The 15,475-nt window shown below is 34.5% G+C and overlaps 2 protein-coding genes across 2 annotated transcripts in view; one reads left to right on the top strand and one right to left on the bottom strand.

Annotated features, from left to right (window-relative positions):
- Positions 1-722: 722 nt before the first annotated feature.
- Positions 723-5,222, bottom strand: LOC117212678 (signal recognition particle 54 kDa protein). Its single transcript, XM_033457627.1, has 9 exons — positions 4,832-5,222; positions 4,397-4,573; positions 4,050-4,279; positions 3,675-3,825; positions 3,412-3,560; positions 2,715-2,976; positions 2,404-2,512; positions 1,477-1,743; positions 723-1,085 (listed from the first exon to the last, which is right to left on the bottom strand). The coding sequence occupies exons 1-9, from the start codon at positions 4,907-4,909 to the stop codon at positions 988-990; spliced, it is 1,521 nt and encodes a 506-aa protein (XP_033313518.1). The 5' UTR covers positions 4,910-5,222; the 3' UTR covers positions 723-987.
- Positions 5,223-5,983: 761 nt separating this feature from the next.
- Positions 5,984-15,475, top strand: part of LOC117212709 (eIF-2-alpha kinase GCN2) — a 29,866-nt gene continuing 20,374 nt past the window's right edge. The window contains exons 1-2 of the mRNA XM_033457711.1: positions 5,984-6,387; positions 8,927-9,096. Coding sequence (XP_033313602.1) covers positions 6,319-6,387; positions 8,927-9,096 — 239 coding nt within the window. The 5' untranslated portion in view covers positions 5,984-6,318. The remainder of the gene's footprint in view (positions 6,388-8,926; positions 9,097-15,475) is intronic.

Here is a 15,475-nt window from a genome sequence, read left to right as displayed (position 1 = left end):
GATAAATTAAAAAACAAATTCGCTCGAGCTCATTTTTACTCGAATTCTTGTAAAGCGAACATCGAAATAAAATAAGCTTTTACATACTTATTTATTAACGACAATTAAATTATTAATTTATAACAATAAAAAAATAGTTTGTAACATTATATCAAGTAGAAACTTTTAATATAGAATATAAAATTAAGAAATAAGAATATAAAATTTTATAAAAATAATTTATATTTTAATATCGGTTCTTAGTTTACCACACCAGCTATTTTTCGAACTTCTTTTACTCTTTGTTTGCAAGATAATCAAGAATTTATGAAAATGTTTTGCAAACACACACCAAAGAGAGAACTGCTTAAAAATGAATTAATCTTTGTACATAAAAAGAGAGAGTCAGATCTCTGTTTCTGCTTACAATAAAAAAAAGTGAGATATTAACAACTGTTAAGATAAATAGGACTCTATATCTGTGTAAAACAAAGAATTAAATGAAAGGAAGCATAGAATAAAAAGTAGGAAACATACACATGGTAACGAACATCACTTTTTTATTTCTTTTACATTGAAAAAGATTTTTAAACATAAAATTTTTCTTAAACTTTTTAAAAATTTTGAAGAGATCATCATAGAGTAATAGATTTTAAATTCTTTGCTCTCTTTCCTTCTTCGCTCTTTTTCCTTCTTATTATAACTAAATAATGTTTATTTTATTAAACGATTTGTCCTTTAACAAGGAACTTCTATAATTATGAAATTCAAAATTAATAACAAAGATAGTTTGATTTCAATTACATTAGGTTTAGTCGTTGCAAATGTAAGTATGATAGTTTACACGATAATTTATTTGTAACAGAAATGAAACTATAGATAGAAGATGGGGGATCTCTAAATAAAGAAATTATTATTCGAATGACAAATAAAATCGTCTTCTGCAATTAATAGGTTAACAAAGAATTATATCAAAGGCAATCAAAGCATTGCCTAACAAATCTTTTTTCACGATTTTCCACCAAAACCACCCATTAAATTTCCAAGTCCTCCTGCTGCACCCTGTTGTAATTGTTTCATAATATTTTGTAATCCTGGCATTCCACCTGTGAAAAGAAAAATTTTAATGATGGAATAAAAATATGTAGCGATTTTATATATATTATTATATTAAGAATGTAATAAGAATATATATATATATAAGCTTTTTTTAATGTTCAAACCCATATATTTATTTTTACTTAGTTTATTCAAATAGTACAAACATAATATGCTATAGCGTAAATACTTGAAGTGTAAAGCTTAGTTACACTTGAATACAGACATACATATAAACACAATACATATGTATATAAACACATAAATTACGAATATGCATATGTTAAAAAGTAATATGAAAATGAACATAAAAATTAAATCAATGAAGTATATATTCCTTTCAAAATTTGCTAACTTTATATCAATTATTAAGCACTGTTTAATAAAAATATTACTTACCCATTTGATGTAGCACTCTGGGATCCATCATTTTTGCCATTTGATGATTTAACTTTGCCATTTGTATAGAATTTACATTTTTGGACATATCTCCTGCTTTAAATAATCCTTTAATGCCGCCCATTTTCTTTACAACAGCAGCGAATTTTGTGTATTGTGTAATTACATCTTTGACTTCTTTTTCAGTCACTCCAGAACCTTGTGCTACTCTTACAATTCTGCCTGGTTGTTTACTAAATAATTTTGCACCATCTCTGTTATCCAATTCTATAAATGTTTGTTTATTTAATATTTTTTTATTTTTTATTTGAATGTTGTATAACTATAAAATATATTTGTGTTAATATACAACCCAGATTCTTTGATGAAACAGTTTCTTTTACTAATTAAAAATAAATAGCTGAATGCAATTTTTTCTACAATGTAAATTCATATGTTAAATAACGTTAAGAGTACATTATGTATAGTAAAATATTACTATTAACTCAATTTATTGTTTGCAGTAAAAATATGCGCTTTTATAATACTAATAATATAGTGTCTCATTTAAAAAAATATAGAAATAATCGAAATATGATCAAAAAATATAAAATATTATATTTTTAAAAAATTATTATATTTTTAAAAAATATACAGTGAGCCATATAAGAAAATAAGCAATATAAGAGAAAAAAGGATCCATATAAATTATATGCAACAAACTTATTTGCTGTGACTACTTTAAAAATAATTAAAACTATGGCTACAGAATACATAATATCAGAAAGATCTGAGTTCTATTATTTTCAACATTTTTGACAACTTTTATATGTGTTTATCACAAATAAAATATTCATAGAAATATAACAATGTGCATGAATGTTGAAATCTCACATTTCAATAATATCAACTTATATGGATAATTGAATTTAATTAAAAGAAAATTACCTGAGTCGTTCATACTGTCCATAATAGTCATTATACGTTTTAGTCTTGCCATAGATTCTTGTTCTGTACCTTTTGACATAAAGTCTTGACTGAAACCAGGAATCATCCCCTGTTTAACAAAAAATCCCCTTTATGTTATATAAAAAATATTTAAGTATATATTCTATTAAAAATATATGTGCATAATATATTTTAACTATAAGTAAAAAATATATAAATTACATTCTTTACACTTTACAAATTTGAATGAAATTTTTAAAAAATATTAGAAATTTATAGACAAAAGAAAAAAAGAAGAAACTAAAACTTACCATTAACTGAGAGAATGGTCCCATTTTCATAACATTCTGAAACTGTTCATACATATCCCTCAAAGTGAATTGTCCATGTTTGATTTTCTCTAGTAGTTCTTCATTATCATCGAGATTTAATTCATTCACTTTGTCTATTAGTCCTTCGATATCACCCATACCCAATAATTTACTAATAAAAGGTTTTGTTTTGAATGGTTCTAAATCATCTATATGCTCCCCTGTACCTACAAAGATTACTGGACTTTGTGTTGCAGCGACCCTATAGAAATATGCTTATATAATATCAAAACCTTTAATAATTACAAAGGTAAATTTTCTTCAATCCCCAAATTCAATTATAATATTACATTAAAATTTAAGTTTCATTACATTGAAAAAGGATTTTTAACACTAGTATAAAATAATACAAATATCACTTTTATAACTGACTTTGTTATATTGTGACTTTTATATCACTAAAATAATTATTACTTTTTATTAATTATTAATTATTAAGAATTATTACTTATATTACTGATTCTTAATTAAACATTGTTTACCCATAGTATTATTTAAATATAAATATAATTTAAATACTACTTAAAGAAAAGTATATGATATGAATAAGTAAGTATATGAAGGTACTACAAAAGAACTTTTTCAAACATATTTCATAAAAACTTAGAGAAACTATTTACAAATTATGAAAACTTACGCTGAAAGAGCACCTCCACCTTTTGCATGTCCATCAAGTTTTGTAATAATGATAGAACCGACATTAACACGTTCCTTAAAAGCTTTTGCTTGAGCTTCACAAGCCTGACCTATCGTTGCATCCATTACAAAAATTATATTATCTGGTTGCTACAAATAATAACAATTTTTATTTATTGACATAAATATTTCATAAGTTAGATATTGCTAATTTTTGTTCATTAGAAAATGTTTGCAAGAGATAAGAACTATTAAATTACTTACAATTGCATTTGCAACTTGAAGCATTTCCTCGAACAGTGACTCTTCCTGTTTGTGCCTGCCACTAGTGTCAACGATAATAATTTCATAACCTTCTTTTTTAAACATTTCCACACCATCCTGTGCTATTGTAACTGGATCAACTTCTGTATAACTAAATAATAAATTTGTTTTGTCCTATTACACTAGTATTTATTTTGTAACATTAAAATCTTTGTAGAATTATCCATTACTTGAAGGAATAAGATTAGAAACTATACATAGAAAGTATATATAAAAATAAAAACTGTTATATCTCATAAAACTAATTTATTTACATGTGTCTTATACTTAATTTGTTGTTGAACAGTAACAAATAATTTTTAAATTATTACCCACCTTCCATAAAATGGAATTCTTGCTTTTGTTGCATTTTGTTTTATTTGATCATATGCACCAGCGCGGAAAGTATCAGCACAAACTAAACAAGCTTTCCAATTTTTCTTTAAATAATGATAAGCAAGTTTTGTACAAGTAGTTGTTTTTCCTGAACCTTGCAATCCAACAAACATTATTATATTTGGGCGTCCTTTAATAGGCTGATAAGCTTTTACTCTAGGATCAATGAGCTGTAACAAAATTGAATATACTTTCCCTATTTCTTAATTACAACAATAGAGAAGAAAATCATTTTTCAGTGTTTCGAATAATAAATTTTCAAATAATAAATAAATCATTCAACTTACCTTTACAAGTTCTTTAAATACCGCACTCTGTATCATTCTCCTCTTATTAAGGCCACCAGCCATATCATCAAAATCAATTACAAGACGTACATTCTCTCTTAGCTTTTTGACAAGTCTGATATTAACATCTGCTTCAAGTAATGCCGCACATATTTCTTTTAGCATAGAATTCAGGACCTAAAATAATAGTATAAAATGTCGAGGTATTTCTATTGACAGTAATAGTTAATTTAATAATTATTATTTTGACTTTTTAATAAATCGAAAGCTATAAGCTTTCAAGTTTATAAAATTAAGAAATTATTACATTTAGAAAATATTTGGGAAATGTTTATAATGTAATGTTTATTGAATAACATAAATTAACATATGTTACAATTTTAATTAGATGTATAGAAATGAGTTTGAAGGTTATGTTACTGTGGAAATACTTACTTCTTCATTAATAACAGTTGCATTGCTGAGGGATCGAAGCGCAGATGTTATTTTACGACCTAAATCTGCGAGAACCATTTTGCTACGACTATTCAACCTTTACATAAACAAAAGAAAAAATTATATCACAGACGAGGTACACAACCTCGTTATAGAACAATCGTTATCCAAATTTTGCCAACGCACTATAGTGATACATTCGGGTTTTGATATAAAATTAAACAAAATTTTTATATGTATTTGTTTAAAACTTTAGATTTTTTATTTTTGTATAAGAGGACACGGTTTTGGAAGATTCTTGACATTAGAATACTTTTTTCTGTTACACTACATAAATCACAAAATGAGGGAGAAAAAGATAGGTTGTGTTATGTTAGGTTTGGTCATTAATGACTAATGTCAAATAGATGAGAAACATCATGTTTCTATAATGTAACTATTTTTAATAGTTTATCTATAATGTAAATATTTTTATAAGTTTTTATGTATACATTCAGAATATAAGCTATAAACCATAAACTAAATTATTGTTAAAATATAAATTAATATTATCAACATTTATATCTTTAAATTGTAAAACTACGAATTATTTTGTTTATAAACTGTATTTTATGAAAAAGTACTTTACAAAACTTAATTTTTACAACATTAATATTTACAACAGTTAAATCATAATTAATATACAGTATAGGTGAAATCTGATACAATTAACCTTATACTATTGAATTTGTTTTCTTGTGAAGGTAATAAAATTAAAATTTATGCTTTCTAAATACTGGTTTGAGGATTATATTTATCTGTTAATTCATGTGGTCTTATATAAATTTATTATGAATTTTTATTTCCACAAATATCCATTCATATAAATGTTATATGAACACAACAATTACATAGATAGAGTAAAAAACGTTAGGTCTTTACTTTGAAAATGTATTCTGAATTTAATATTATGTCTATTCCGGATTTTATATTATTAATATATATATATATATAATTACTAACATATTACATATATATTTATATATTTATATATACATAATTAATAATATAATTAATAATATATGTATATACGTAAATAAAATACAAAAATTATGATATTTCAAATTTCGCGCAATACTGAAATGGTAATCACGTGCTCGATATTTTACTAAAAGGTTATATATTTTGTGGTTCATTGGTGAACACTGAGCAGTTGTATTATGTATTTTTATTCTTGTGGTTAAGTTAAACTACTTGTTTAATACCGACACAATCAAAACATGAGATTATCAGTGAATTTATATTTGGTATCTTTTTAAGTTATAAAATATGTGGAATCATATTTTCAACAGAATTTTCAGTGGATAGTAATGTGAAAACATTTAAACAGTGAGTGTTTAGTGTTTAGTTTCAATTGAACGGTGAGATCGCTGTAATAAAGTTTGAGGTTAAATGTTAAACAATGAGTTAAACTAAGTTATCCGTAATTCTTGAAGAGTATTTAAAAAATGTGTAATGAAAATATGTCCTGTGAGTCGTCTAAAGATCGGCAAAAAAACGAAATCGAGGTTCTGAAGGTACGTCATGATATAAATAGATAAAAATTTATTTATTTAATGTTTTATGTTTTACGTATCATAATGGAATATACACATTTATTTCTAGTAAATTAAATTTTATGACTTGTTATGTAATTTATGAATAGATAAAGATTCAGATTTTCGTATTTTATGCATGTATCTACAAATTGTTCGTATTTTTTTTAAATAAAGGATCTATAATAAATATAAATGTATTCCGATGAGTGTAGTGTATGAATATGTTCGAATTTAATATGAATATAAATATAAATGGATTAATATGCTATAGTAAATAAAATTACATTATAACAAAATTGGAGAAGGATATATATCTATATTAATATAATTGGTGCTGAATTGTAATTTTATTTACTCTGCTTAAGTTTTGTCTATATATTGTTTATATTATTTATAACATATACATAACTGTGATCATTATATACACACATACACACTGATAGGAAATCATTTGATCTTTACATGAAGTTAAATAATATCATTTATATAAATAATTTTTGATAATTTAATTTTTAAAATGAATAATCAATTGTATTATAGTTTTGTATACTAACATGGAAAAATATTTTGAAATCAATGCCTTTATTTTTATAGCATATTTTTCAAGAATATCTTTAAAGCTAATAAAGAACATAAATAATGAAAATGAATATAAATCATCTTTATTTATTGGTTTTTATTTAAAATTACTAATTTTGCTTCTAGTTTAAGCATGAAAATTTAGTTTGGATTATTTTGTGGGAATTAGAAGTTGATTTATGTAAAGCCATTAAAATAGATAGTTAAAAATATAAAAATTCACCAGAATCCATATTTTCTTTTTAAGTGCATTTGATTCGACACTGTAATGTATTTATTTTATACATGGATTTGTTTAGATATAAAATTCTATTTTTGTTTAAAGTAACGATTAAAAGTAAAAGCTAATACTCCTATGGTTTGAATATCAGAGTACTGATCAATGTTTTATGTATTTACATCTAATGTTAATATTTATGGCTTTCACATGTCTCAGAGCACATTATTACATATTTTGGCATACAAAACATATGGTAAAACTAAATATATTTCATATAGAATGTTTGAAGTTTATATACAGTGTCAAATAGAAGTATTTACACAGTTTGGACCTTTGTATGAAATTCTTTGTAAATCTGTAAAGAATGTGATTCTTTATTTAATATTTTTGTAAAGTATAACTGTCGACTCACTTCAAGTATACCATAAATCATGAATTTTAGAAATAGTTATAATAAAGAAAAAAATAAAATACACATACACGTCCATTTTGACTGAAACAATTTTGAAATTTTCAGTAAAACAAAAATATTGACACACTTTAAAAATTTGTTATAACGTATATTCTACTTAAATATTGACAATGTTAGCACACTTGTTATATCGCGGGAAGTTTTTCCATCCAAACTGATCGTCATTTATTAAAGTTAGAATATTTTGTAAAAAGAAGAAAAACTGCTGAAAAAAAGATTGTATTAAATTTATACAAGCAAGGAAAATCTTGTTCAGAAATAGAATATAGAATATAGAAATATAATTAAAAAAAAACCTAAAACTACATTCTCGGAAATAGCTGGGATAGTAAAAAACGAATCTAACACGGAAATGCACCCCGTAATAATTCGAAGACCACTCAAAACTATTAGATATGAACTAAGAGTTGCAAGACGAAAGAGTTGCAAAATTAATAAAAAAAAATTGTTAGAGTTCGCTATTAATTATGTGCACGAAAATACAGCATTCCGGCAAAATACAGACCAAAATAAATTTATTATTTTTCAATGTGATGAACGAGTTTTAGTTAGAAAATCGAATACTAGATTAGATGAAAAAAATTGTTCAAACTATCAAACACGGGGATGGCGGAGCACTTATCTGATGTAGGAGAGCTTCTTTTTATTGAAAATACCATGGACAAATATGATTATTTAAATATTTTAAAGTAAAAGTGTGGAAAAATGAAATTTAGGACAAGATTATTATTTTCAACAGGTTAATAATCTCAAACACTATTACATTATATTACGTCTATTTTAAAAATTTATGATTTTTGATATACATAAACTTTAGAGTCGACGGTTATATTTTACACAAAAATTAAATAGGGAATCACATTCTTTACATATTTACAAAGAACTTTATACAAAGATTCGGGTTGTACCAATAATTTGAAGTATCGTATGTAAATTTTCATGAAAATGTATCAGTATTTTACAACAAAAATTAACAATATAATTTTTATTATATTTTACAAACAAATACTCCTTTTAATGTTGTTTATGTAGCTAAATTTCTTATTTAAAAACGAGCAATGTTTACGTGGGTATAGTTGTCCTAAACCTAATATTTTGCAAGATACCCATGAAGTATATTTCCAATCTCCAACTTTGGAGGCTACTTACATAAATGCTGGCATCTAAAAAACATACGTGTCAAATATTTTTCGAAAAATGTATCATTCTTAAGTTTTATTAAAATCGGCGGTTTATTGTTCTTATAGAGTATTTTTGGAGATGAGCTTCGCGATTTACGTCATGAAAAAAATAGACGGAAATGGCAACCATTAGACATAGTAATTACTTTGATGCCTCAGAAAGGCATGTCAGGTCCAGCTAAAGTGTATGCACAAATTGATCTACATGTAATGTGCAGTGATAAGTATCCTGATGAGTAAGTATAATATTAATTCTATGACATTCCCAAGCTATAAATCTTTTGTTTTACGGACCATTATGATCTAAAACATTGTAAAAAGTGAGTGAAAAAAGCAGCAGGTTTAGGATCTTCCTCATTACACTTGTATTTTCTTTTTTTATGTATAGTTTTATGCTTTATATTTTATTTATATGAAGTAATAGAAAACATTTGTTATTGGTAATAGAGTTCTATAACATATTTTGCAATTTATATATACATACACACGTATAATATGTCGCTTTTTATCGATGTTCAAAATTTCGTTCGACATTCAATTGGAAACCAGATTAACACTCAATATGTTGAAAACCAGATTAACACTTTGACTGCCACGTTGGTCATATATGACCAGTCACGGTTTCTCCTGTGACGCCACGGTCATTGGTGACCGGAGCGCTTGAACTTCTTACAATTGTAAAAATTGAATGAAAATTGACAGTTAGGGCATTTTGAATACAACCGATATAGAGGAGATACTTTGAAATAAAAAGTGCCCCATTGAACAATTAAACATTTTTATTAAAAAATCAATAAAAAAAATGATAACAAATCTTGCATCTAACGGTGCACTGTGTTTGTATCCATATCTTGAGGGGTACTGTAGAGGGACCCCGGGTCCAAATCCCGGCGACCGGAGTCCGATTTTTCTTCCACGTAAATGAGAAGAAAAGCAGCCGTACCTCAGCAGCGACATCTACACCAGCAGCAGGATCTATCTCGGCATCTACAGCCGGCAGTAGCACTATCACCACAAACATATTACATCTCACTACGAATATTATTATAAACATACCTTAGAAAATAATCGTTAATGCTGCTTTATAATTATATAATTGAAGTTAGAAATGTGAAAATACCTTATTATTATGGATAGAATGAGCAAATACCGTTTACTATTATCTTCTACACGTTTCAACAATATATTCTGGACGTTTTGCTTACGACGAAATAACGAATGCGAATGGTTTGTTGAAATAAACGAAGCCTTGTTATAATATGTCGCTATCAACTGTTACCAAGGCGCCATGGTGGTTACCCGTGACCACCAATAAGATAAACGATCCATTAGGGAAGAATGTTGTCTTACATCTTCAATTTATTATTATTTTGCCATTATATGTTTTGAATAATAAAAATACTCTCGTGGCGTCCTGAGCGAAACATATGATTTCGGCGTCAGTCAGTCTTTGTATTCAGTATTGTCAGTCTTTGATAACGGGTGCTTACCTCGGCGTATACCCGGGCACCCCTAGGGCCATACGGGTTGGGATACGCCCAACCAGCGCGCAAGGCACCTTGTGCCTTGCTACCTTGACTAGCTAAGCCTGGCAGGGGCTGTCGCTCGTCTCAAGTCGAATGGGGCGCTTTCTAAGTCCTACCGTCTCTCCAGGACGGTTCCGGAGCTGGTGGGACGCTGCTCACTCGCCGAAGGCCATTCGGAGGAGCCAAGTACCCCTTAAATCGGCCCTCTTGCCAGCATCTTGGCCATCAACCACTGCCACCACGAGTCCGAACCCATAATTGGTCGAGCAGAGGGGTCGCTACTCCCTCCGGGCTTACACTCGACCGCCCGTGGTACCATCCTAAGTCATTGGTGAGACTATCGTATGGATGTACCGCCACGTCACTGCCGGCTGGCGACCTGCTAACCGTACTCGACAGATCCAGATAGGACTCACGTAAGCGAGGGCCTCAAGACACAAAGTGCCCGGGAACTTATTCCGACGGTCCTATCCTTGGCATCAGGATCGTGGGTGCGCTATTACCCAAGGCCACGTAGGGAGAGCATGGACGAACCTCTCGCCTACACTCCCGGCGTCCTTCCTTGCGGTGTACATAGAGGACTCACGTAAATGGGACGCTTGTCCCGACGGTCATCCCTGGCTACGGGAACGTGGGTTTGCCAGCCCCCATAGACTTACATCAGCAAGTCCTCCCTGCGGGAATTTCGGCGTGGCAGTCAAAGTTTTAAGGAAAAATTCGCTATAATGCTATAATAATAAGTATTGAATATTAATCCTTTCGCTACAGCGGTTCGGTACTGAACTCGACACTGCGCCGAAACTGTACACATTGTGCGTGGACAGTTTATCTTGAAAGAAAAGGGACTTTTCTTTAAAACAATATACTTATAATTTCTACATAAAAGATATAAACTTATTTAATGGGTATAAAGAGTCTGACCAATGATTGAAAATAATGAATGAATAATATACAGTGATTAATAATTTAATTTAATATGATATGTTTTGAAACATGGAAAAACGCATAACCCAACATCACATTCTTGGCATTGATAACGAGATTTTCATCTCTTATTGTTTTTCGCACACACAACACACCTTCGTGATATATTTTTTCCTGTAGCTTCATAAAGTGAAGGAAAATGTCTTCCGTTGAGTCTTGATAAGTAATTATTTCCGGATGTAGTAAGATGACGGGATGTTTTTTCTGATATTTCTTTCAAATTTGATCTATTAATTTCAGTCGAAATTCTGCAATTGATATTGTTTTGTTGATTTCCAATTTGTATAGACAATATGAATTCCATAAGCACATATCAATCATATGGAAGAAATACTTTTTGTACCATTTTGTTGTTTTGCGGGTAGAATTTATAGTGCTGATGACTATGTCTGTCCTGTCTATAGCACCCATCAATTTATCATAGTTGTATACACAAGATGGTTTCTGTAAAATTTCTTGTGCACTGTAGTATTTTGGTACATCCACAAATTCTTCTGTATGTATTGTTGAAATCATGAAAACCTCTTTTTTATCGTGCCATTTTATGCAGCTTCTGGTTTTACGCTTCTGGTTTTACGTCCTTAGACCAGCGAACATCTTGACTGGTTTTCCGTTCTTTCATCAGTCATCATCTTAACTTGCTATTTACACTTCGCTGAGAACATATCTACACGCACCACACATAAATACTTAAATCTTAAAGGTGTTGAAATAAAGCGTATATTTTAACCTGTTAACTCAGTGTTATCATCATTTTAACCACCTCTATTATCTTAACCGAAATAGGGGATCGATTAATTCGTAGTGTCGATTATCTTATCGTAACGAGAATTTACTACTCTCGTTGGCGCTATCTACCGCATCTCTCCGCGAACGGTCGAACAGTTGGTCCTTCGAGCCGAACTCATATGCACTAAACCGTTAAATAAAACAGTGTACACATCAGTAACACAGCAGTCCCCCTAACTCCAATCAAACAGTGCCACGTGACTCCACCATTATCATCAATGCAGCAAATTCCAACAAGCGAAGGATCAACTTCGGGAAGGAAATAACGCGACGGCAGCAGTAGAGCAGTGTCGAACTCTTACCGACTAAAACTCCACAATGGCTACGCGTGTGACAGGAGTGCCCTGGGACTTCTTGCGAATTACTGCCTGTGCTCTCCCCGCATTCTCTTGATTGAGACAATCCTGCAAATTTCCCTAACTAATTAATTTGACGCTAGGGGAGGCCATTACTCCTAGCACCACCCCCTGCTAGACACGGTCTGAGGGGGGCGGCGGTGGAGCGGCCCTGGGCCGCCTGACCGCCATGCCCTTCGCCGCGTTACCCTACAAGAGTGAGAGTTCCTCTTTCTCTCCCTCTCTGCCAGCTCCTTTACGAGCATAACTTGCTCGCAGAAGGAACGGACAGCCTCGTACTCGTGCGGCCCGCCCAGCATCGTCTCCACGATCACCGAAGAGGCCAAATCTCTCTCCAATGACGGGGCAGCTATCATGCCGGACAAAATTCCAGCGTGTGCTGCGCTGTGCTCCTGCCCTCCCTGCAATGGTGACAGATGTCCATTGCCTCGCGTCCAATCTTCATCAGGTACTCGCCGAACACGCCATGTCCCGTGAGCACCTGGATCATCCTGTAGGTGAGCGGGAAACCGCGGCGGCTCCTCCATGTCTTCTAACTTGGGAGGACCGCCTCCACGCCTCGATGTTCGCCTCCTTCGTTGATCAGCTGAGACCGCCACTGGACCCACGTCGTCTGGGGCCGCCTGCTCGGCCGCGTCCTCCCCAGGGTTCAGCGCTCTCAAGTAGGTATATTTTTGCTTGAGTGCCAACGCGCCGAGCTCCCACGGAGGAGACGCGGCCAAAACAGTTGCCGATGCGTGCGACACCGTTCGGTATCCACTGACGATTCTGATGGCGGTCACCCTGTGCAGCCTTCTTAAGAACAGGATGCTGCGACGACTGACCATCAGATCATACGCCCATACCGGAGCCCGGTACATCACTCCGGATCGAATGACGCCCTCGTACAATCGGCGCACCGCGACTCCCGCCCCGTCGATGTTCCGCAGCAGGCCGCACAAGACGTTAGCCGCTACCGATATCTTCGGGACCAGGGAGTCGAAGTGCGGTCCGAACGTCCACTGGCTGTCGATGATGAGACCCAGATACTTCATTTGCGATCTCACCCCGACAGCTTCCCCTGTCATGCTTATGCTCAGACCAGGCGGAGGAGTCTCTCGCCTATTCTTGTCGTAAAACTGGATGGCCTCCGGCTTAGCAGGGAAGATCCTCAGGCCCAGTCCGCGCACAGCGCGTATCGCGCAAGCCGTTGCGACCTCCCCGAGACGCAACGTCTCGTGCCATCCGCGCCCTGCGACCATGACCAGACCATGGTCGCACCCGGAGGCAGCGGACAGCGCAGTACCTCGTCGTACATGACGATCCACAGGATCGGTCCTAACACTGAGCCCTGCGGAACTCCGCGCTCGACGGGCCGCCTTTTCTCCCCTTCCCTGCTGGTGTACCCTACCCACCTGTCGTCGAGATAGTCGCGGATCAGCCGAACGAGGTATTCTCGTCTTTGGTAAAGGCTGCTTTCCTTAGCGCAAATTTATCACCATACAATACCCGGGCACCCCTAGGGCCATAGGAGTTGGGGTTACGCCCAACCAGCGCACAAGGCACCCAGTACCTTGCTACCTGGATTAGCTAAGCCTGGCAGGGGCTGTCGCTCGTCTCAGGTCGAACGCAGCGCTTAGATGAACGAGGTAGTGGGGCTCCTCGAAGTATTCCAGGGCCGCTACTATTCTATTCCATAGTATGGAGTCGAACGTGTTGACGATGTCCAGAGACACCGCCAGTGCCACGCCATCCCGGGAAACCATGTCCTCCGTGAGGGCTCTCACGCGTCTGACCGCGTCGATCATCGAGCAGCCCCTCCGGAAGCCGTACTGGCTTTCGTGCCAAGCCGGCACCCGCGCCGACATGTGTCGCTCCAAACGGGCAGCGACGACTCTCTTGTTACGTAAACTTTAGGGTTGGATGATAAAATAAAATAACTGAGTCGCAACACAACTATCAACTTTGGTTTTATTAAACTTTATTATGAATTGAGCAATCACAATGGAATACACACTGAATTAACACACATAAATCACAATTTACTCCAACAACTTTATGTAAAACCTAATGGTCTGAAGGACCTTAAGGATCTTCAAGGCGAAACCCGTCAGAGAACGCCTTATAGCCGCCAATGAGGTATCAGTGTGCACCAAGTGCCTGGGGAGAGAACACGCACTTCTTCATTGCACCGCCGTATCCTGTCGTATGTGCGGGAAACGACACCACACGCTGTTGCATGGGTCTGAAACTCGAATCCAGACTCGGGACATCACTAGCGGCCGAATTCTCGACATTCTAGACACCTCATCCGATACCTCACCCGACACCTCCTTTCACCTCACATCAAGGCCCACCCCAGCGACGACAGCATTATTCAGACGGCAACGAGCATCTTGGATCGAGGCGTTAAGTGGCTAGAACTTTTTTTTTTTTATTAACGTGGAGGAAATCCGCACGGACACCAGGTCGCTTTTGGGGAAAAGCGGCGTGGTAGTGCTGGACTCCAACCGACTAAAACCTCCACGATGACCGTCCCGGCTGCGATCGAAAGGGGCCCGGGAACCGGTGTGAGCGATACACGGCCCCCCCCGCCTAATACCACCGCTTGATGGAGCGGTGTGTGGCCATTGTCACATCGCGCCTCGTCGCCGGAACCGCCCCGCCAGGCAGCCCGGTTCCCCTACCGGACTGCTTTGCGGCCCCGGGGCGCTGAACTGCCAGCGCCTAAGTTTGCACCCCACCGAGGGGCGCGGCGGACCTAGCGCGCCTCACTGAAGCGCGTCCATGGTCTCTGCCGCGCCCTCGCCGGTCAATCCTCTCAGGGTGAGAGTACTGCACCCTCACCCTCTCCACGGCCTCTTTTCGAAGCATAACTTGCTCACAGAAGGAGGTCACGGCCCTCCTCTTTCTCTCGCTTACCAACAATGCCTCGAGGATCGTCGGCGGCGAGAGGTCCCATCCGATTTCCGCAATGAGGT

Source organism: Bombus bifarius, unplaced genomic scaffold (genome assembly GCF_011952205.1).
Source record: "Bombus bifarius isolate JDL3187 unplaced genomic scaffold, Bbif_JDL3187 scf7180000008358, whole genome shotgun sequence".
Lineage (NCBI taxonomy): Eukaryota > Metazoa > Arthropoda > Insecta > Hymenoptera > Apidae > Bombus > Bombus bifarius.
Note: the sequence above shows the minus strand (reverse complement) of the source record. Positions and strands in the feature narration are given on the sequence as shown.